The 23,582-nt window shown below is 42.9% G+C and overlaps 1 protein-coding gene across 4 annotated transcripts in view; it reads right to left on the minus strand.

Annotated features, from left to right (window-relative positions):
- RFTN1 (raftlin, lipid raft linker 1) overlaps nt 1-23,582 on the minus strand; it is a 207,440-nt gene that overhangs the window by 91,856 nt on the left and 92,002 nt on the right. For all 4 annotated transcript variants that reach the window (XM_003924931.4, XM_074405688.1, XM_074405687.1 and 1 more), the window contains exon 4: nt 4,699-4,807. In XM_003924931.4, coding sequence (XP_003924980.1) covers nt 4,699-4,807 — 109 coding nt within the window. The remainder of the gene's footprint in view (nt 1-4,698; nt 4,808-23,582) is intronic.

Raw genomic sequence — 23,582 nt, forward strand, 5'->3', positions numbered from 1 at the left:
ATGGGCCAGCAGCATATGAGAGCAGGAGAGTGGAAGGGAGGGAGGAGGAGAGCGGGAGGGGGGTGGGGCACGCATGTGCGCGCATGAGAGCCCCCAATATATTTTTCTGTCCTGGTTTCCTGTATTTCTGCCCTTGGCTCAATGCCATTCCTTACATCTGTATAGCAAACCTGCCCGAGTCTCTTGGAGCTTGCCAGACTAGGGCTCCGCTCCACGTGATCAAACAGCCTTCCTTCTCTCTGTCTATCCCACACTCAGGCCAAACAGGACTTGGCTCTTCCTCAGCCTTGTGCCTTCAGCCCATGCTCCTGCCCATGCCAGCAACGGCACAGAGCTGCCCACCTTTCCTCTCAGCGCCCCCCAGCATCAGTCCCTCTCTTTGCAGAGTGCTCACTCCACACCTCTCTGAAGTTCCCTCCAGTCCATCTAGCCAAAGAAACTTCTGGCCACTCAGAAGCCCCTTGGCTGCCCGCTCATGCCCCTCCTATGGAGGGTCTAATCCAGGCTCCATCATTTAGCAGTTCCAGCCCCAGCAAAGCCCTCAGCCCCTCTCAAAGGGAACTTTTGAGAGATCAGAAGCACATGCCAGAAAATGTACACAATGACCGAAAACCTCAAAGTGCTCTCCACACTGAAGGTCCTTCCCAAGAATCTCTAACGAACGAACAGCAATTTGAAGATAAACACGTAGGCTCTTCATTCTGTGTCACTCTGCCTGCTTTACAATCCTCTGGGAGCTCTGAAGAGTGGGAAATTCCAGAGGTCCCCAGGGACCTGCCAGTCACACAGTCTCCAGGGGTACCTGATGGGCTGGTGAAGCCCTCGTCCCAAAGGAATTCTGGCAGCACCATCACTCTCTTTCAGCCTCCCAGTTCTTCATCCCTTGAGTATTAGGCTCTAAGACTTAGAAAACAAGTCTCTCCAAGTCTGCCCACAACTCTGCATTTTAAATGTTCTGTGGGCCATAATAACTACTTTACATAAATGGCCAGTAGGATGGAGCACAGCAGAACAGAACAGGAGAAAACACAAGGCAGTCATGTAGATTTCATTTGACCAGCTAGAGCGCTCAGAGAAATTGTCAGACCACACTAAAAGGAATGGCGTCATCTTTACACAACTCCCTTCACACGCTCTGAAAAGCCACGATGAAGAAGGACGTAAATTACGGCGTCTTCGGCTAATTTTACATGACACAGACACAAATGACTTATTTTTTTTCCTGATTGTGGGAAATAATGAAATCTTCTCTCCCTCCTTCTATCCATGTCCTCTATCCAAAGGTTCTGCTAATTTAAAACATTTGGTGGAAAAATAATACTAGGACATTGTTCTTACAAAAAAATCTAATCCGCTTGAGTTTGATTCTAATACGCAGAGAAGAATACGAACCTGTCCTGCATGATGGCACAATGACAAAATGAGTTAATTACCATCTCATCCTAAGATGAATCTACTTGTCATAGGAACAGGAGCCATTATTTCACACAAAATAATGACCCAGATAAAAAGTAATGACTGCAAGCTGAGATAGCCAATGACACAGCTTCATCTTGACCTAACTGAATGGCAATTAACAAGTGTCACCACTACATGTATACAAATAGGGCCAAAGCTACTCATTAAATATTTGCAATGAACAAAAAAACCACAAATGGTTTTTAGCATACTGCTTCCTGGGAAGCACCTGTGGTCTTCTACCTGGTGTGATGACAGAAAAATTTACACGTGTAAAATTCAGCCATCAGTTGGAATAGCCTGGAGAGGTACCCCGAGTTGTCCTCTGCTCTTTGCACACACAGGTGGTATTTTCTCTAGAAATCGGCCAGCAACAGAGAAGAGGAGCAGGGGGAAGGGGGTCCAAACCCATTATTTTGTCCCACTTCTTGTTGTCATGGTAACTGGACTAGAAACTAAAGCCACAGCCAGCAACGACAGCGAGAAATGCTGGGGCTTTCCAAGCCCAGCCCTGTCCACTGACAGACAACATGGGGTAAACGGTGGGGTACCCTCAACACACCTGGCTCCTCCAAGGCGGGACTGAGTATAAGCCACATTTCTATTTAGAGGAGCAGAGATGGGACTCGAGGATAGATATCTGGAGACGCTGCAGGTCAGAAATCTCACCGCTGCCCTAGTGTGCAAGCTGTCCAGTCTGTGTCACTTAAAAACCACGTGCATGACAGGAGCAGGGTATGGTGGGTTTTAAAGCGTATTATTTTCAAAGCGTTAGGAACAGGATTCTCATACTGTAAGTCTTCACTTAATGGCGTCAATAGGTTCTTGGAAACAGACTTTGAGTGAAACGACAAATAACAAAACCAATTTTTGTCTCAAGGTTAAAGCTAAACGACACTGAATGACATTGAGGACCTGCTGTACGTTGTTTCACTGAAAGTCAGTTTCCAAGAACCTATTGGCAGTGTTTAGTAAGGACTTATTATGCAAATATAGAATGAGCACGTGTCATTTACTTAACAAATTAATGAATCATTAGATACTGATGTGTAGACACACACATATAATCAGTGGGAAAAAAAGAATGCTGGTATAAAAGTTAAAATAAAAACTGGCTAATGTCCTTCAGGACATAAAAACCCTAACTCTGAGCGTAGTTTCCTTTGGACAGATGAACATCTTCACTTGGGTACTACAGAAACAACACCCCGGGAGCCCGCAAATCAGACTGTTTCCTGAAGAAAGGAGACAGGACCACTGCAATTGGTCAGTCACAAAATAATCTAATTTGGTTAAAACAAAGGCACCAACTTGTATCAACTCATATGTTTTCTCTTCTTTTTTTTTTTTTAAAGAGACGGGGTCTCACTCTATCACCCAGGCTGGAGTGCAGGGGTGCAATCATAGTTCACTGTGGTCTCAAAGTCCTGGGCTCAAGCAATTCCCCCGCCTCAGCCTCTCAAGAAGCTAGGACGCTAGTCAAGTAGCACTATGCTCAGCTTTTTTTAAAGACTTTTTTTTTTTTTTTTTTTTTTTTGCAGAGACGGGGGTCTTGCTATGTTGCCCAGTCTAATCTTGAATTCCTGGGCTCAAGCAATCCTCTTGCCTCAGCCTCCCAAAGTGTTGGGATTACATGCTGAGCCACCACACCCAGCCTCAAATCACACATTTTTAAAGAGCATATTTTATAGAGTGGGCGCCTCATGCCTTCCTTTTACCCACTTATCCCTCAAATATTCCAAGCATCTGAGTCTTAATTACAAAACCATTTCGAAAATGATTTTTTTTCTCGGCATTCAGATCGTAGGGTAAATTTCACTCTAGTATGCCCCTATAGAGTGGATTATTTGCAGCAATCCAAAGATGGCTCTATTCTATAGAAAGCTACAGGACTTATTAAAACACTTGTGTTCTCAGGCTTATGTGTATGTAAAGAAAAGCTCCTTTCCCACATTTCTTATATAATAATCTGAAATCTACTGGAGTAGAAAGAGACTCACATCCTAGTATAATTACCAGAAATGCCAACCTCACAGATCATCTGGCTCCTGGTCTATGGGCCTTAGATCCATCACAGAGGAGCAGCTACTCCCAGAGCCCCCGGAGCCTGAAAACTCAATATATGTTGAAGGGAGGGTGGCAGGAAGGAAACAAATCTCCTTTAAAGGGACAATCTAATCATTTCACTGTTCTATAGAATTCTCCTCAATGGCTTCCCGCTGCTTTTACAGCCCAGTCCCAGCTGTCTCTGGCCCCTTCTTCCGACCCTCACTCTCCCTCTGATGTCCCTCACTCCCTCCTGCCTCAGGCCCTCAGATCTGCTGTTCCCTGTTTGGAGGGCTCCCCAACCTGCCCGAGCACAGCCGCGTTCGCAAAGATACCCCTTCATCCTTCCCATCTCAGCTCCAGGTACCTGCCTGATCGCCTCGATCCTCAGCCTTGACCACTTCCTGCTGGTAATACTCACTAGTTCGGCTTTTTTGTTCTCTGTATCCCAGTACTAGTCCTGGCCCAAAGTTGACAGCTGATGATATTTATTAACAAATTCCCTAATTGTCTGATTGAACCTCAAATCACAATCACCTGTATGGGGTGGGGAATTGTCAGTTACTAGGGAACACTGGGTAAGAAAGAACAAGCTAAGCATTAAGCAATGAATTCAGCCCCAGTTTGGGCCTAGAACTTTCCTTCTGCAGTAAATGTCGTATTAAAACTCAAGTAGACCCTAGAGTTAGGCACAAACCTCACATGGCGTGAAGAAAGGTTCAAAACCAGACACATTTCTGGGCAGATATGAATTCCCTGCAACTAGGCAGTTTTCCCTGGTATGATTGCATGCCGGTGGCCACAGGACTCTGGCACACTCCCATACTAGGAAGGGAAGGGGGCACACAGCAATGAAGACCCACAGATAAGAGGAAGGTGGCATTTGGGAAGTCACATTACCTTAAGAGTTTGAAAGGAGCTGCGGCATGGGCCTGCAGGTCTGTCAGCTGTTCACCCCACTCCAGCTTGAGAAGACAGGACCCAGGGTCCTGCATGCCTGTGGAGGAGGGGCTAGCTACCTGTTCCACAGTCAGCCCTGGAGGGGCTGCTCGCCTGGGGGCTGCCAAAAGTTTAGGGCACAGCTCTTGCATGGCCTCTCGAGTGTGGCTGACCTGCGCTAAGCTAGCTCCCTGCCCATTCACTCAGGTGAATGCTCTCGAACCTGCTCAGTGGTACCCTGACAGCAGTGCTCACCTTCTTAATGAACTCTGGGAGGAGTTTCTGGTCTGTCAGGTGTTCTAAGGAGGAACAGCAATCGAATTCCAAGATGTAGCCTTCGTTGTGAAGATCTGTTTTCTGAGATCTGAAGAGACAGAAAAGCGTGTACATACACGGATTATTTTTCGTAATTTTGAGACAAGAGTCTCGCTCTTATCGCCCAGGCTGGAATGTAATGACGTGATCTCAGTTCACTGCAACCTCCGCCTCCCAGGTTCAAGCAATTCTCTTGCCTCAGCCTCTCGAATAGCTGGGATTACAGGCGCCCACTACCATGCCCGGCTAATTTTTGTATTTTTAGTAGAGATGGGGTTTCACCGTGTTGGAAAGGCTGGTCTCGAACTCCTGACCTCAGGTGATCTGCCTGCCTTGGCCTCCCAAAGTGCTGGGATTACAGGTGTGAGTCACTGCGCCCAGCCATAACGTTTTTTAAAAAAGAATCACTGAGTCTTTAATGAAGCCCCAAATTCTTTCCTGAAACTAATGCCAAAAAGGCAGTGATGAAAAACAGTTTATGGAAACAACTCAAGTAATACATACAGATCTACATCACAGAAAGACATCCAAGATGTAGCATCACGTGAAACGCATCATTATAGAACGATGGGTTTGGTACAATATAGCTTATATGTTACACACACATGCACACGCACATGCACACACACGCACACACACGCAACACATGCACACGCACACACACGCACACACACCAGTAATGTCTATCTCCCATTGGTTTATATCTACCAGGGCACAGAAAAAGAACTGGCAAGACATACATCAAACCAAAAATAGCAGGTAGCCCTGGGGAATGGGGAGGGCCTATGTGGGAACTGGGGCTGGGTGATGATGGTAGGGGTGTGGGGGTAGCGATCAAAAGTGACTTTAGCCATAATCTCTAATTATTTTCATTTTTAAATGAAAAAGGATATATTCCTATATCACTCAGAAAATGAAAAATTAATTTTTAAAAGACTTTAAAAGGGTTCAACCCCTTCAGAGGGCAATCTGGTGAAATCTATCAAAATTAAAGATGCATTAAAGAAAGACTACCGAGCAACTAAAAGAAATTCTGGGAAAACAGCGTGGGTGTACAGGGCTGCCTGAGGTGAAGGCCTGCGGTCTTGCTGTCAACCGAGAGGCTTCCCAGCACACCCTGCCGTCTCTGCACACCGGGGCTGCTTTCCAAAGCACCACCACATAGACATCCCTGTGAAACAGCACAGCTCAGAACTGCGCCCATTCAGGAGAGCCACAGCAAGTGGACACCAGGAGGAAATTCCACCACCTCATAGCCATTCACAGGCAGGGCTCCTGTATGACGCAATAGTGGAAGCCACGTGGTTGTCAGAAATGGAAGGGGATTCCTTGGCCCAGCCAGGTATAAGGCCACAAGAGTGGTCCTGCAGCTACGGGCTGGCAGAGCATGCTGTCACTCCGCTCCGGGGTGGCTGCTGGTATCGAGGAGTGGGAATTAGAGACCAAGGCTCCCGGCTCCTTGTCCAGGGCTCTTGTACACAGCTAATCTGTACTGGTGGAGGAGGGAGCAGAGTTTTCCTGGCTCACTTATGAGGCTGCTCTACCAAGAGGGGCCCCAAAATCCCCCGTGAGAGCAGGACAGTCCAGAAAATCCATAAAGCAGCACTTCCACATTGAATTCCTGAGATACATGCATCTCACCCATTTCTAACTGTGTATTTGCTGTAACACTTTTGAATGGATTTCTAAGATTCTTATATAGCATTAAAAGCAATTTCCGCTACCATGAACCATCTGTGTATGATTTACATAAAATTTAAAAGTGAAAAAAAATTAAAGAGGATTTGGTTTTCCCCAAGTGGGCAACTGATTTTGTAAGCAGACTTCAATAGCTTCTTTTTATTTTATGTTTCCTTCTGACACACCCTTCCAATGGTAGGATACTGTGGTGCACACGTTCAAAATGTAAAAGAATAAACTGATTTCCACCTGGAACAAACTAATTCCAAAAGAATAAACCAATCTTCAACCCTAACCTTTTTGCCTTAATACTTGGTCAGAGACCAGACTCATGTTCTCATTTCTTTCCCAAACTAAAGATATATTAAGAGGAACAAAGGCAAGATGATTCCAGAACTTTAAAAAAAGAAAACTTGGTCAAGACACACTGCCATACTTGTCATGTGAGGTCTCAAACAACAAAAATCAGGATGAGGGAGGGCAGTTCTAAAATCTAAAATGCGCTGCTCTGTTACTTGGAAACTAATGTCAGACTATATGAGGTTATTTAGAAATACCCATTGAGATTTCAAATGAATAGGCTAAAAAACTGTAATCATTTAAAATAAGTCAGTGCTGTACCCATTAAGCACAACATTCATAGGATGAACGAAAGGAAGACAAGTCTGACTATAAGCAACTCACAGCCCAGATCGATTCTGGGGAATAATCTTTAGCACAGGATCTAGTAAGTACCATCTTTGGTTCTGGAACAAGAAGTTCTACAACAAGAAAGGAAGCTCTGGTTCATTTCATCAAATAATTAACTCAGTTGCATCTGAACTGGAAGGAACACAAAAGATCAAGAAAAATAGGCATTACAAACTTTTTAGATGAACCATGGAAAATTACATCTCAGCCTATGGTTTCTCGGAAAAGCAAATCTAATGCATATTGGGGGAATAGGTGAGCAAGTAATAGGTGTTCCCCTGTCTTTGTGAATCAGCTTCTCAATTTGAAATGAAAGGATTAGAACACTGAAGAATGACTGAAAGGGAGAGGATCAGGGAAGGATCTCTAAACCCCGTGAGGACAGATGCTGGCTGCCGAGCCTTGAAGTCAGCACTTGGTGATGGAGCAGCTGTGGCCTCATAGAGGAAGAGCTGAAGGCAGAAGGCACAGTCACACAGAAACTCTCTCCTTGCCACTAACCCTGTGAAAAAACAGCATTAAATCCACTAGCAAAGCCCTATAGGGCTGCCAGAGGGAGTTTCTGGGCTTCTGAGCACCGGAGGTGGGGCGTGAGGTGCTGGTCAGGGGGACCATGGTTGCTGTGGCAAACACACCCTAAGATGACCCCCCAACAATATCCACCCCCTGGTGTTCACACTTTTGTGCAATCTGGCCCCTTGAGTGGTGGCAGGGCCTGTGACTTGTGCCTACTCAATAAAATATGGTAAAGGTAATGGATGTCACTCCTGTGATGACATTGTTACATGACTCCCTCTGAGCTGGAGACTCCCTTACTGGCTTTGAAGAAGAAAGCTGTCAAGAAGAAGGAGAGAGCCACATGGCAAGGAACTATGGGTAGCCCCTGGCCAACAGCCACAAGAAAACAGAGATCCCAGTCCTACAACTACGATGAGATGAATACTGCCAACAAACTGAGGGAGGCTGGAAGTGGGCATTTCCTCAGTGGAGCCTCTGATGGGACTGCAGCCTGAGCCAACATTGATATTACAGCCTGATAAAATCCTGAAGCAAAGAACCCTGATAAGCTACAGAAACTGTATGATAAATACATATAGTTTTGAACCATGAAATTTGTTATAATTTATCACAGAGCATAGAAAACTAATACAAAAACAAAAACAAAGAAAACTAATATAGTTCCTGAGGAGGAAGACATGGCACTCACTGGTGGCCAAGCCCAGGCCCAAACCCACAAAATCCAACCAGACATCTGAGAGCAGCCTCCATTAGGTGAGGGGCGTCTGTGTCCCTGAGGGCAAAGACCACCCTGGGAGACACAAGTGGACATGTCCCAGAAGTGACCTCCAGGGGCCGTGGCCTGGTTGTCCAAAATTGCACAGGACAAAGGAATAAATATTCTGCTATCAATCTAGTTCCTATGGAAGAAGTATTAACCTGAAACTCCCAGCTAAGCAGGCATCGCTGACTTCCTGTGGGGGAGGGGAAATACCAGGTACGCTCCCCAAAGGGCCATGTCATCATATCTTCCTGGAAAGGAATATGGGAAACCACCAAACTTCCCCTGGACAGAAGTCCTGATGGCTTCCACTTTTGGAAAGAACAGAGAGATCCAGGTTTAAACAGTAAGGAAAGAAAACACAGAATGCATTTCTGGAGATGCTCGCAGAGTTAACTATCAGCAAGAGCCCCCCAACCTCCTTTATCTGGAAATTAACACCAAGCACTCTCCAAATAAATAAAGGCATTCTGAGAAATGCATGGCTAATAATAAAATACGCTTCCCCACACTCTCCATCCCCAACTTGGTAAATCCCAATAGATTTATTAGTTAGAGGCTGCTGGTGTTAGAGCTAACTAGAGGTGGGTCACAGACCAGCTGTGAGCCTCTGTATTTCCATACAAACAGGTTGTGGGATGTGGGGGGCGGAAAGTGGATGAAGATGATTCCAAGAATCTTTGCCCTAGCAACTGGGAGAATGGATGAATTTGCCAGAACTATGATGCGGAAGGGCTGGGCAGTGCAGGCTTAGGGGGAAAGATAAATAATTCAAGTTTCAGATATGTTGAATATGATATATCCAGAACATCCAAGTTGAGATGTCTGGTAGACAATTGAGTATATACTTAAATATATATATATATACACTCAAGTCTGGACTTTGGGAGAGTCAGTGGTGTACACACACACACACACACACACACACACACACACACATATTCAAGTCTGGACTTCAGGAGAGGCAGCTAGAGATATAAATTTGGGAGTCATCAGCCTCCAAGTATTACTTAAAGCATGAGGCTAGATGAGATCTCCATTAATGTAGAGAGAGAAGAGTTAAGAATTTAATTTTGGGACCCTCCACAATGAAGAGGGTAGGGAAAAAAGAAGAGAAAGCAGCCAAGAGCTAAAGAAAGAATAACCAGGGAAGAAGGAAGAAAACCAAGAGAAAATGTCTGTTTTCCTGGAAGTCAAATGAAGGGAGAAAGTCAGGGAGAAGGGTATGAGACACCCTGTCAGTTTCTTCAGTTAACAAACTTAGAATCTCCTCTTCAATTTACTTAGCCTCTTGAAATCCCAAGAGGGAAACTGGATTTAATCCACCCTATGCAAATAGGTATAAAGAAATCTGTTAATCAGTTTATAATATATGGTTATCTGGCAGATAAATAAATATAAATTTGGCAGATTGTCAAATCTAAATGTTGATCTGGGTTCAAAATAGCTTGACTCTTGAAAAAAATCAACTTGCTGCCAGGTCATTTCTCAGAAACAGCCTGGGGAAAAATTAACTAAAAAGAGCTCTGACCCATCTCACATCTTGGAACTCCCACCTTACACATAGCACTGGAGGGCTGAGAGACTCTACCTCACCATTCCAAAGGAATTTTCTGAAAGAAGTGAGTAGAGAAGGGTACTATTGGCAGAGACATGATTTCCTGAAAATCAAGAATGAATAGGACAAAAAGAACTCAAATCCTTAGAGTGCAGAACATAGTTTTAACAATGTACACAAACAGAGTGGTTCTGATTGCTGGAGGCAATGGAGAAGCAGCTAAGACATCTGAGCTCTGTTAAGTTTTAAAGCCATCACGTGATGACAACAAAATGCAGTATAGTACCCTGGACTGGATCCTGGAACTGAAAAAGGACATTAATCGAAAACTGGTAAAATCCAAATAAAATCTACAGTTTAATTAGTAGTGAAGTACCAATGTCAGTTTCTTAGTCTGACAAATATCATATGGTAATGTAAGATATTAATGGTGGTGGGAAGCTTGGCAAAGCACGTATGAGAATTCTCTGTAATACCTTTGCAACTTTTCTGTTAAATCCCAAGTTATTCCTAGGCAGGGTACGTTGTACTTTCTACTCTCCTGGAGATATTCTTTGGGAGATAACCGAACAAGTCCATGGAAAAGGGAAAAAACAGAAAGAATGATTTATAGAGATAAGTAATGTAGACCCTTATATTCTAAGAGGAAAGTAAACCTTCAAGGAAAAAGACCAGGGAAAATGAAATAGAAGAATGGGGTCTATGCTTCCTCTGGTCAGAAAAACTCAAAACTGCTTCCAACTTCTTGCTTTCCTCACTTAAAAAAATTTTTTTTATTATGGTAAAATACACAGCACATAACATTTACGCTTTTAATCATTTTTAAGTGTATAATTCAGTGTGATTAGGTACATTCACAATGTTGTACAACCACCATCACTATCCATTTCCAGAACTTGTTTTTGGTGGTTGTTGTTGAGACAGGGTCTCACTCTGTTGCCCAGGCTGGAGTGCGGTGGCGTGATCAAGGGTCACTGCAGCCTCTACTTCCTGAGCTCAAGCAATCTTCCTACCTCAGCCCCGCAAGTACCTGGGACTACAGCTACATGCCATCATACCTGGCTAATTTTTTTTTTTGAATTTTAGTAAAGATGAGTTCTCCCTATGTTGCCAGGCTGATCTCAAACTCCTGAGCTCAAGTGATCCTCCCGCCTCAGCCTCTCAAAGTGCTGGGACTACAGGCATCAGCCACCCCACCTGGTCTCCAGAACTTCCTTGTCATTCCAAACAGTCCTGATTTCTTTAACAACCGACATCTAGAACTTTACCAAAACTGAATCTGAACAAGTAAAAAACGCCACACAGATTAAATAAATGCTGTAAAACAAACATATGAAAGTAGATTTAGACACTGAGCACTTGAACAAAAGCCTTTCCTAACTGTAAGGAAGGAGAGAGCAAAGAGCCCGGTGCGTATGTGCCGGAGAAATTCAAACGTCAACAAAACTGGCCACAGATGTCAGGGTTGTTTCAGAACATGATAAAAGCCCACATCTTCCATGTCAGGTGACCTCATCACTCACACGCAAACACCAACGGTAATGAAAATTGTGTGCAGACTCAGAGACATACCTGGAGATCTTTACCCACCACCACCCTAGCATCTGCCAAGAGTTGTGTCGTCACACCCCAGGCAGGGGAAGGGTCAGAGGGCAAAATGAAGGCTGCAAACTCAAAGGCCCATGGGCAATGAGTAAAAGAGTCTTTTGAAACTAAAGTACATAATCTAGACATTTTATTCTCATATATAAGATACAGGAATGTCCACCAAGAAATATACTCTTCACTAATTTTCTTTGAATACAGACTCCCGTCAGATTCCCTTTCACGTTCTCACTTCTGAGCCCAAGGTGGTTGCAGAGGGACTTGTCCCTGTCATGAGAAAAGCCTGCAAGCAGATGGAAGAAGTGAGAATAAAAGGATACTATTGGCAGGGAGGTGACTTCCGTGAGTGAGTGCTGTGTTGCTACCATGCTGGGGACACAATGGGATTCGTGGAAACCATGGCAAACTGGGCAGTTTATATCCCAACCATTACTAGGAGTTCCAGGCCAGAGTTGCCAAATCTTACAATTTTTTAAAGAAGTCATTAAGTTGCATTTTTATATCGCTCATAACTGCCTGGTTTTGGCTCCAAACAATGTTTTCTTCATGTTATGTGGGCCGACATCTTTGGGACTGAATTTGATCGCTCAACCACCAGTCTGTGGTCTCTGAATTATAGACACAAGCTCCCATGTGAGTCGCAGAAAGCTGAACGCCCTGATAAGAGCGAACAGATGATCTAACTCTATCATGATCAAATAACTAACCCATAAGCCGAATGTAAAATGCGTTCATTGTAATGACTCAGTGGATTCTTCCCCTGGGAGCTCCTCCTTACCCTTAAAGACCATGTCTGACCCAGTTTTTTTTTTTTTTTTCTTTTCTTTTTGAGATAGGATCTCACTCTGTCACCCAGGCTGTAGTGCAGTGGCGTGATCTCAGCTCACTGTAGCCTTGACCTTCCAGGCTCAGGCAATCCTTCCACCTCAGCCTCCTGAGTAGCTGGGACTATAGGTGCCTACCGCCACACCTGGCTAATATTTATGTTTTCTATAAGGACAGAATTTTGCCATGTTGCCCAGCTGGTTTCAAATTCCTGGGCTTAAGCAATCCTCCAGCCTCGGCATCCCGAAGTTCTGGGATTACAGGCATGCGCCATAGTGCCCAGCTTTGTCTGACCCATTTAAACAGCCCTCCCTCCACTCTCACAGTGGTAGGACCTAACCCTTTCCTAAGACATTAAAATAACATTTTTGTAACAAGTACTGCTAATGCTTATGTGTGCTTTAAATATTGGTAATTATCATGGGCAAAACCGTTAACTGTCGAATCATCGACAAAGCGCCGAGCAGTAAGCTCGGTACACATTTTGGTCTCATGGGAAGATCTAAGATGAGGCCACTAAAAAACAACTGCCTGTCAAAAAACTGTTATAAACTATACTTTTAAAAAATAAGTATGTGACTAAAAACTATCATACACATTGCTTTTAAATAATAAACTGGTAATAAATCCCATTTCAGCTCGTAAATCCCTTAGATCTCTTCAAAGGCCATGAGTTTAAGTGATGTTTTCTTTTTCCCAGGACATTAGGCGGTTATGAAAAGGAGAGAGAATGTGCAGTTCATCAATAGGGTTATTTTTGCTTCATTTAGAAATAATCAAAAGAAATGGTGACAAACACAAACAGATTACTAGGCACTTCTCCAACCAGGAAAAAAAAAATACTAAATGTCAGTTGACAGAAACAAATTCTCTATCTCTAGGAAGGAATTTTAAGATTTTTTTTTTCCTAAGGCAACACCAATCACAAATAGAACAGTCAGAACAACTTTTTTTTAAAAAAAGAAGTATTAGGGAGAGAAATGAGCCCTAGATCCTAAAAAGATCTGTCAAAGATAGAAAAAGAAGGCTATTCCTAGTTTCATTAACTTATGCATAACTAATGACAATATGGATCTCCACTTACTCATTCATCTATCCATCGCCTGTGTGACTGCTTATCACATATGAGGGATTGAAGGCGCTGGCCTCAAGTCTAGGTAGACTGTATATTAGCAGAAGAAAGAATGCAATTGTTTCCAATTCACATGTGCCTTGCTGCTTAAATTTTCCCATCAAGTATCAGGGGGAAATTTAAGCAGCAAGGCACATGTGAGCTGAGTCTTTGAGGCTGTGTGGAAGTTAGCCACAGGACAATTGATAAAAGGACATTCTAGACCTGATAACAGAAATTAGTGAAGATCTGGACTGAGAAAATCATGAGTTATATGATGGAAATTAAAAATAGGTCAGTTAGGCAAAAGGTGTGTGAAGGTGCGGGTTGCCTATAACTCAGCAGGGGCTGTAATGATGAGCCTAAGGAACGGGTGGGTGAATCCACTGTTAGAACAAGTCTGTGACCAGGGCAGAATAGTGGGAAACAAAGTTAGTGAGAAAGGATGGGACTTGCCTTAACTGTGAAGTCAAGAGGAGTCACAGGTGGCCTAGAGAGAAAGATGCTATGACAGATTCTGGGAAGATTAAGCAGGCGGCATTGTGCATGATGTAGGAGGTGGGGAAGAATATTTTAGGACAGAAGTAATGAGAACGGTGCTGAGATTTTTGTGGAAGAAGTGGGTGGATGGAAGAGGGGTATTTCTTTTCCCTGAAATTGCTGGTGGTTGTGGGTAGGGGAATAACTTGCTCCTTCCCAAAGATGCTCCCGGAACTATAGGGAAAATATTTCCCACAATTTTATAAACCCTCTTTGTAAAATGAACCAAATCTACACAAATAGAATGGGGCTGTTTGAGTTAAAAGTTTCCCCTCTAGCAAAACTTAAGAAATACTCGAGGGAAAAAAACAGTCAAGTAAACAAATCCTAGTGAATCTTTAAATAAAGCACCTCACTAGTGGAGTTGTGAAGTAGGAAGCACAAAGAAGAAGAATTTACCCACAGATGAGTCACTGTCCTTTCTTCCAACATTCCCTTCCCCTTCCACCAGAAGATATTCAGCACTTCTGTTGAAAAGGGTTTGGTATATCTGGGAACATTCTGGATGTGATGGGGAAGATGTGAAAACGATCCTCCCACCACATGCTCTCAGGGAGTTGTGCGCCTACTGGGGACCCATTACCGGGGACATCTAACTTTCCAATCCTGCTATTTATTCTAGGGAAATCATCCTGTCTTGCTGCTTACCGTCAGGAAACCACTGGCCACTGTGCACTACCAGGAGTGCACTGTTAATCTTAAAGGGCAAGAGGAAAACAGACAAACTTGGCCTCGATGCTCCCTGTCTAATGGAGCCGTGAAGAATTTCAATCCCCAGAGAGCTGGGCTACCCAAAAGAAAACAGCCACATGGAGTGGGAGCTAGGGGAGGGTCCTGCTCTCTCTGGAATCCTGCAAGGTTCTCCTTTACATTGACAGATGTAGAAAGAACTAATATTAGTAGCGATGCATAATTAATAAAGTTTTATTGCAAGTAGAACACTGAATAAAAGCAATCTGTCTGACATTTACTGGTTCAGAAAAGTCACGTATCTACAAACAGAAATAGTAATAATAGCTACATAGGAATGGTTTTCATAAAACTCATGGGCCATGTCCAATTAGGTTACAAGAAGTCTCTTCTCCACATGCATGTAATGCACATGTTCCACGTTCAACTTTGCTGATTGTCTCCTTCTTCTCCAAATCATCCCACCTATACCCCCTAACTGAGCTGGGTGATAGAAATGTTCTATATCTATACAGTCCGGTAAAATAGCCACTACCCACGTTTTTCTACTGAGCACCTGAAATGCAGCCAGTGCAACTGAAGAACTGTATTTTTAATCTTATTTAACAATTTAAATGGCTAATGGCTCTGTTACAGAAAAACACAGCTTAACTCTGTTCTCAAACTTTAATGTGCATGCACATCATTAAGAACCGTTTTAAAGGCAGACTCTGATTCAACAGGTCTGGATGGGCCTGAGAGTCTGCATCTTGAAGAGCTCCCAGGTGATACTGATGCTGCTGGTCCATGGACCACACTTTGAGTAGCAACATTCTAACTGCTCAGGAACCACCAGCCCCAGTGTGTCTCAAGTGCTGGGTGGATCAATTGTCTCCAAATGTTTTTGATCACACAGCCTGCCAGAAAAAAATTCCTGAGTGCCACTGTACTAACATCTCACATATGTTATAAAACAAAACATACAAAAAAGAAAATGGTAAATATCAGAAATGATGAAATAAGCAATATTTTATAATGATCACAGTAAGTTCACATTATTAATAGCTAATACCTCAAGGCAAAATATACACTTGAAATGAGATTCATTGTTAATAATAAGGCAATACAATCCACTTTTCAAAAAGTCTTCTTGATAATTCCAAATTTCTTTAAATCAGATCTGAATAGGTAGGCGCGGGTGTTTTAATCTCACACTGTGACCCGTAAAGCTCTTACAGGGACAGATGGGTCGGTGCAGTCATTTCCACATGTGTGCATGAGAGAGAGAGAGAGAAAAAAAGGATTTTACATTTACATTACGGTTTCTCTTCAATCTACAATCGCTTCATAGAAATTTTTTGAAGCCATGTGTATATTTCATGAGAGTTAATTTAGCTAAAACTACAAAAAGCGATTCACCAATTCACCTCACTGAGGTCTCAGCTGAAAGTGCCCCCTTGAACCCAGCCCTTCTGCAGCCCAATCCTGCTCCATACAGCACAGATGACCTCTGACATTCACACCAAGCCAGGATGCCAGCTTCAACCTGAATATTAAATATTATGACATTTTATTTCTCCCCTAATTTTCAATAAAATCTGTAAAAATAGACACCTCGGTTCTCCTTCAACACCAAGTATGTCTACCCTACTTTGGTAACCACTGTCTAGACAGTACATAGAATTTCCAGAATTATTATAAAGCTCTCAAATAAAATTTACCTCCAACAATAATATTGAGCATTATGTTCTTGAAAACACAAGGTGGAAATTCTTCCTAAATTAGTATGTTAAGGTAACTACAATTTCAACAGAGTTTACTTGGAACTGAAGAAAATTACTTCAGGCTTTACATGGAAAAATCAATGTACAAAAGTTGTCAAGCTCTTGAAAAAGGATAGTGCCCTGGCCAGGTGCAGTGGCTCCTGCCTGTAATCCCAGCATTTTGGAAGGCTGAGGTAGGCGGATCACGAGGTCAGGAGATCGAGACCATCCTAGCCAACATGGTGAAAGTCCGACTCTACCAAAAATACAAAAAATTAGTTGGGTTTGGTGCCGCATGCCTGTAATCCCAGCTACTTGGGAGGCTGAGGCAGGAGAATTGCTTGAACCAGGGTGTCGGAGGTTGCAGTGAGCCGAGATTGCGCCATTGCATTCCAGCTTGGTGACAGAGCAAAACTCTGTCTAAAATGTGTGTGTGTGTGTGTGTGTGTGTGTATGTGCACGCGCGCGTGTGTGTGTGTGTATATGTATATGTATATATATATATATATATATATATATATATACATATATATATAGTGCCCTATTAGATGCTAACATACATTACAAATTCAAATTTATTATCATCAAAATGATGTGGTACTGGCACAAAAATCAATAGGTAGATCAAAGGCACAATAAAGAATCAGGAATAGATTGGGATGTACATACAGAAATCCTGACTATACTAAAGGTGGCATTTCATTCAATGGCAAAGTTAGGTTAATGTAATAAGTGCTCTTGGCAAAGGTGGCTACCTAGAAGAAAATAAAAGTTAGACTCCCTGTATCACTCCCTACCTAACCCACTGGTTCTCAAATGGGGGCAGTTTTGCCCAACAGCAGACATTAGGCAATGTCTGGAATCTGTCACAACTGCAGGGATGGGGGATTTGCTAGAAGAATTTTGTGGGTAGATACCAGGGAGTCTGCTCAATATCCTATAATGCACAGGACAGTCCCCCACGCAATTGTCTGGCCCAAAATGTCAGTTGTACCAAGGCTGAGAAATTCTACCCTTACCCTACCTTAACCCTCATAGTTAAACAACTAAAGAGGAATGCTATTGGAAGACAGGTGCCAATGTGAAACTTGGACAAGTATCATTCTGAATCTCATTTCCTTCATCTTGGCTTTCGGGAATAAAGATAACATACCTCACGAAGCAATGCACAAGGACTCTGGCCAGCCACAGCAGTAAATAAATGGTAGCTATAATGGCTAGTATAAAAAATGAGAACTCACATTTAAAAGTACCTGCAAGGGCGGGTGCGGTGGCTCAAGCCTGTAATGCCAGCACTTTGGGAGGCCGAGGCGGGTGGATCACGAAGTCAAGAGATCGAGACCTTCGTGGTCAACATGGTGAAACCCCGTCTCTACTAAAAATACAAAAATTAGCTGGGCATGGTGGCGCATGCCTGTAATCCCAGCTACTCAAGAGGCTGAGGCAGGAGAATTGCCTGAACCCAGGAGGTGGAGGTTGCGGTGAGCCGAGATCGCGCCATTGCACTCCAACCTGGGTAACAAGAGCAAAACGCCGTCTCAAAAAAAAAAAAAAAAAAAAAGTACCTGCAAACACATAAATATTCTTTATAAGAAAAGGGGGCATTTTGTTCCTAAGATATCCAGTTTACTTTGATGGAGCAATTTTGGAGACTTAAACTGTAGCAATATATTACAAATTCCCCAAGAGCAGGAATTGTGTCCATCTCATTCTCTCTAACAAAGACTACTACCTTAGGGGACCCAAAAGATATGTAATAGATACATATTTAAATTCTGTTTTTAGGAAAAGAGAGAAAATAACACATTGATAGCCCTAGAACCATTATTTGCAATATAACCATTTGGTGCAGAAACTGACAAGACCCAGCAAGCCTGCTGAATGGAGCCATCTGGGGAGCTCTAAGTGTTCTGCAGTGGTAGCCCTATATTCTGAAGCCAGCTGGGGAATTAGCCAGGCCTCTGGTCCCACAGCATAGCCATGGGGAATGGGGATACTACAAGGCCCAGAAGATTCTCCAAATTCTCTGAGGATGTTTCTCTAAGCTCTGGAGCCTCTGAGCGGAAAGATGACGTATTTCTGTGTCATGAGTCTCAAGATGAATCTTGAGTTATATACTCATCACACACTCCCACTACCCACTCCAAACTTCTTCAGCCTCATTTTCCTAGATATAAAATGAGAAGTGAGGAAGGAGGGAAGATCGTGGTACCTTTCAGTTACAAAAGAGTGTATGTCTAAAACCTCGGCTGAAAGCACAGTAATGTTTTCAACAAATATTAACAATAAAAACAACCATCATGAAGACATAGTGAGAATTAATTATAATACTTAAAACATACAGGAATGAAGCAAAGTGCTCTCAGGCTTTCAGAAACAGGTGTTATGTGAATACAAGTTACTAATTTGGTTTTTAAAGTCTTTGTAGCCATTTTAAGTTCTAACTCATGGTCGATGAATAGGAAGTGAATAAAATGATATACTCATATTTATAGCATATTTATCATATTTTCATATGCTTATAGCATTTTTGTAGCATTTACATCTTTGTAAATGGTTCCATCTTTCAATCATTTAAAATGTAAAATGTGGATCGATTTTAGAGACAATCATTATATCAAAATCTCAAGAATATTTAAATCACTAATAATGTACTTATATACATTACATATATATCTGAACGTTACATCTCACCTACTTCTGCATTCATATCTAAAAGTGTAAAATTCAATTACTAGTCTTATCCAGGACTCATCACCAGTAATCCCCATTATATTGTTTTCAGCTTGAAAAACACACACAAAAAATCTAAGTTACTTCTGATTGACAAAGAGGAACAAATTTCAGTTTTTTCAATTCAACAGAGTTGAACAGGTAGACTATTCAACACAAGACTGAAAGATTTAAAGTAAGACAATCTCAGTTCCTATATTTCATATGAGATGGACATGTAAATAGAAAACTCTAACACTTTAGTAAAATATTTGCAATTAAATTACCTACACTGTATGCATATGATTCTCAAAATATGTCTAAGTGTCCCTGTAGTCTACCTTGCAATGCCACCAAATAAATCTTCCTAGAGAGTCAATTTTTATTTAAAGATTATATGTACATGTGGGAAGAAGGGGCCTCTATTTTATTTAAAAACAAATACAGATATTTCATGGTACTGAAGTATTCATCCATATTTCATGGTACTGAAGAAGTATTCATCCAAGTTTTAAGATTAACAGGAAATTTCAAAGAAATTTAGTGCTCGTGCTTTTGTTTGAGTACCTGATGGTTGTTCTCTGTCATTTCAAAACCGTTCTGGGGAAAGGTTGGAAATCACTAGTATGCTAATTCTCTCTCAGAAGAGACAGAAAATAAAACTAAAAATAAAATGTGGGGAAAGACACAGGCCAATCAAGGGCAGCTATGGAACAGGGGTGTGGAAAATGAGCTCTCACACCAACCATGCACATCTCTCTCGTTCTCTCCACCGGGATAAAGGCTGAGGCTTTGGAGGAAGAGAGCAAGAGGGTACTCGGCAAACCATTTAGGAGTGTGGATCGGAAAACACTCTTTCCCCCAGGAGAATGTGTCTTTACACTGGCATATTAGATTGGAAAGTGCAAACACAATAATTAACGGCGAATCCTGAAACTTCAACACACCAGAAAATGGTGTCACTCCAGAGTGAGAAGGGAAAATAGGAGGAATAAATTAAGGTAGTCTTGGTGATGCTGGACAGCTCCTGGGGGGGCGGCGCGGGGTACTGTGGCAGCCTAGAGAGCTAATCAAGTCCTCCACACACCTTAGGAAGCCCGAGAAAACTGATGAGGAAAGATACCACACCAGAAACGAGGGGCAGCTGCCAGCAACGGGTGTTCACCCTTTCTAAATCTGAATCCAAAATAATGACCCACATGCCAAACAAACACCTTCTCATTCCCTGCTCTGAATTCACCTTCCTCAATGTCTGCTCTCTGGGAATAAACGTGCGGCTCTGGTTTCCCATCATAGTAGCGCTCATCAATCGGTGCTAAGCCCACCGATGCTTTCTTCCCCACATGTGATTCCAACAATCAGCGCACTCCAGGGCTGATCCTTGGCCTTGCGTGTAAGCACTTTCTAGGGCACACCCCAGTAGGCACTACCACCCCCTGTGTATTTCGCTTAATTATGAAACCTCTTTCTAGAAGTCCTATAATTCTCCCAAGAGTCAAGGTAATTGGTAAAAATTAGACATGAAGAGACACAAGGCCTCTTAAAGAGGACACTTGTGACTATAATTTTTTTAAAGGATTTTCTTTTTAGTTTCAATATAATTTTGTACTTTCCCAATTTTGCTCTTTTCAAATGCCAAAGAAAATGTTCGTGTTATCTTGTAGGCTATAAAAAAAAGGCAATATAATGCATTTGTACTTCACTTAAGGTCTGCAATGATTTCCTTTCTTTGAAGGCCATCCTTTGAATGTCTTTTAAAAGAAAAAGAAGAGTGAAAAATAATGGACATCTATTCTTGTGGCAAATCACTGTTATTTTGGCCATGAAAGGAGTGTGTGTGTGTGTGTGTGTGTGTGTGTGTGTGTGTGTGTCTGTTCCATTACTTAAGTCCGTGCTCTGTGGCTGCATTACCAAGCTATACTGTTGGTACTGATAAATATGTAAACCAAAGACAGATCTATCTCACAATGAATTTATGGTCCTTTAGTGAATGATTGAAGCAAAATTTTAGGGCATGATTTTATCCCACTCAATTCATGCAAATTCTATTGAGCAACATCTATTCAGGACATGGTACTCTGAGCAAGCAAAAGAAACCCAAAGATGGAAAAGGATTCAGCAAAGGGAGTGGAGGTGGGCGGGCATCTAAAACACTGTAACAGGAGAGGCTGAGATTCCAGCCATTGCTGTGGGTTGAAGGCAGGATAGGCAGCTCGAAGGGTGCATGAGTACCTCTACTGATGCAAGCATTGCACAGAAATCTTAGAGGTTGCAAGATGGCAGCGGTGGCATGGGTTAGGGACAAACAATGCTACCCTGGAAGAGTGAGGCTAAAAGAGAAGTTTTCACATAAAAATACAGATTTCTGGCTTTACTTGAAAAAAAATACAAGACCTGGCAACACCGGATAACCACAGGACAGAGCTAAGGCATTGACTCACAGCTTCCCAAGAGGTCCCCATTCAATGAGCCAGGCCCCTATAGGCATCTGAACTTGCAAGCCCTGTCTTAGAATAAAGACAGAGTCCTCAGGATTTTAGATTCTGGGCCTTGAGAGGAGAAACAAAGGGTAAGGGCTGAGCACTATTTACTTTCCTGGAAATAAAACAGCAAAAGTCAAAAAGAATTCTCTTGCATCACTTGACCCTGGGTGGTCAGGGCTGACTCATTCAGTCATCTGTGCTGCTCATAAGTTCTTGGGAGTACAGCTTGCTGATACGGACTAAGAGGAAACATTTCTCAGACTCCAGGCATATGGTCCATTTGGGATGAAGCAGCTCACTGCAGCTCTCAGCAACCCACTGCAACTCTTCTGAGAATCACCGGAGGCATCTGTTACAAGGACTGCAGTAGCCTTGGCTACGTCGGCCACTAGAGAAGCGGGTCCCGGCCTGAGGGGCTCAGCACAGGGCCACACACATCCTCCCCCAGGCTTGTCTCCAGCGTCAGGCCCCCGGGCTTCTCATGCCGGCCCTCCCACTGTTTCCCTTGAACACTGCATTCCAGCTATTCCACAGTGTCAGTAGCGGGGAGGCCCTTCCCACTATTTCTCTCCCTATTCCAACCTACCCATCATGCCAGACCCAGAGCAAATGGCAGACACAGAGCCTCATTTTCTAAAGCACTCTCATTAACAAATTCCAGGTTAGAGATGTAAACCAAGACCTGTAGACTTAGCTGGGCAATTACATAATTTGCATATACATTTTGCAGCCCCAGTAGACAGGTAAGTTTCTTGGGTTCTTGGAGCTACTTAGAGTCATCTTTGCACAGTGAAATTACCTACGCATGTTTATCTTTGAAAAATACAACTAAAAGGGATAAATGTTTACCACTTAAAACAAGGACAGTTTTGTGGCCAAGCCTGTAATCCCAGCACTTTGGGAGCCTGAGGCGGGTGGATCACAAGGTCAGAAGTTTGAGACCAGCCTGGCCAATATGGTGAAAAGCTGTCTCGACCAAAAATACAAAAAAATTAGCCAGGCATGGTGGCACATGCCTGTAATCCCAGCCTCTCGGGAGGCTAAGGTGGGAGAATTGCTCGAACCCAGGTGGTGGAGGTTGCAGTGAGTCGAGATCATGCCATTGCATTCCAGCCTGGGTGACAGAGCAAGATTCTGTCTCAAAGAAAACAAAACAAAACAAAACCAGTGCCAGTTATTGTATTCAGTAGGCAGACGTGCCCCAGAGTGATCCCAAGAAGGAAGACATGGAGGTCTGTTCTCTCAATGTCAATTCCCACAAGCGCCTCCCTAGGTGCCAACGTTTCACCACCCTAAGTGTGATTCCAATGAATATTCACTATAAACCCAAATCAACTTGCCTCCCCATGGGAAAGGGAAGCTGTCGGAAGCAGCAATCTGTTCAAGTCCTGAAGGAGGACATGCATTGGTCAGGTAGAGAGATGCCACAGTATTACATTTTACGGGCACTTCAAAAGGTTTCCAAGGGTAACTTTGATTGTACACATTTTCCACCTTCCACAAGAATTTTAGAATTGCAGCCTCTACTTTAACTACAGCCGCTACCCCAATCCTAGGCCAAAAGTTGCCTGATAAATGTCCACAGAGTTCCCTAGTGTCATAGTCCCTGTACTATATAAGGCATTACTTTACGGAATCTGTAGGCAAATGACTTCAACTCATTCGTGAGGAAAAACACACCAGTGACACCCTAGCTCCATGTGTGAACAACGACAGTTCAACAGCTGACAAATGGCCAGCAGCATGCATTTTGGTGCTGCACTGACATCTACAACCATAAAACACCCTAGAATTAAACCCACGCTCATGAAACATCAGAAGTGACGTTTTAATAACTGACTTCTCTTAGCCATCAAGTTTCAAGATCTTTAGCAACTCATTCTAAGGAAAACTGCTTGAAGAAAACGAA

Source organism: Saimiri boliviensis, chromosome 9 (genome assembly GCF_048565385.1).
Source record: "Saimiri boliviensis isolate mSaiBol1 chromosome 9, mSaiBol1.pri, whole genome shotgun sequence".
NCBI classification, from domain to species: domain Eukaryota; kingdom Metazoa; phylum Chordata; class Mammalia; order Primates; family Cebidae; genus Saimiri; species Saimiri boliviensis.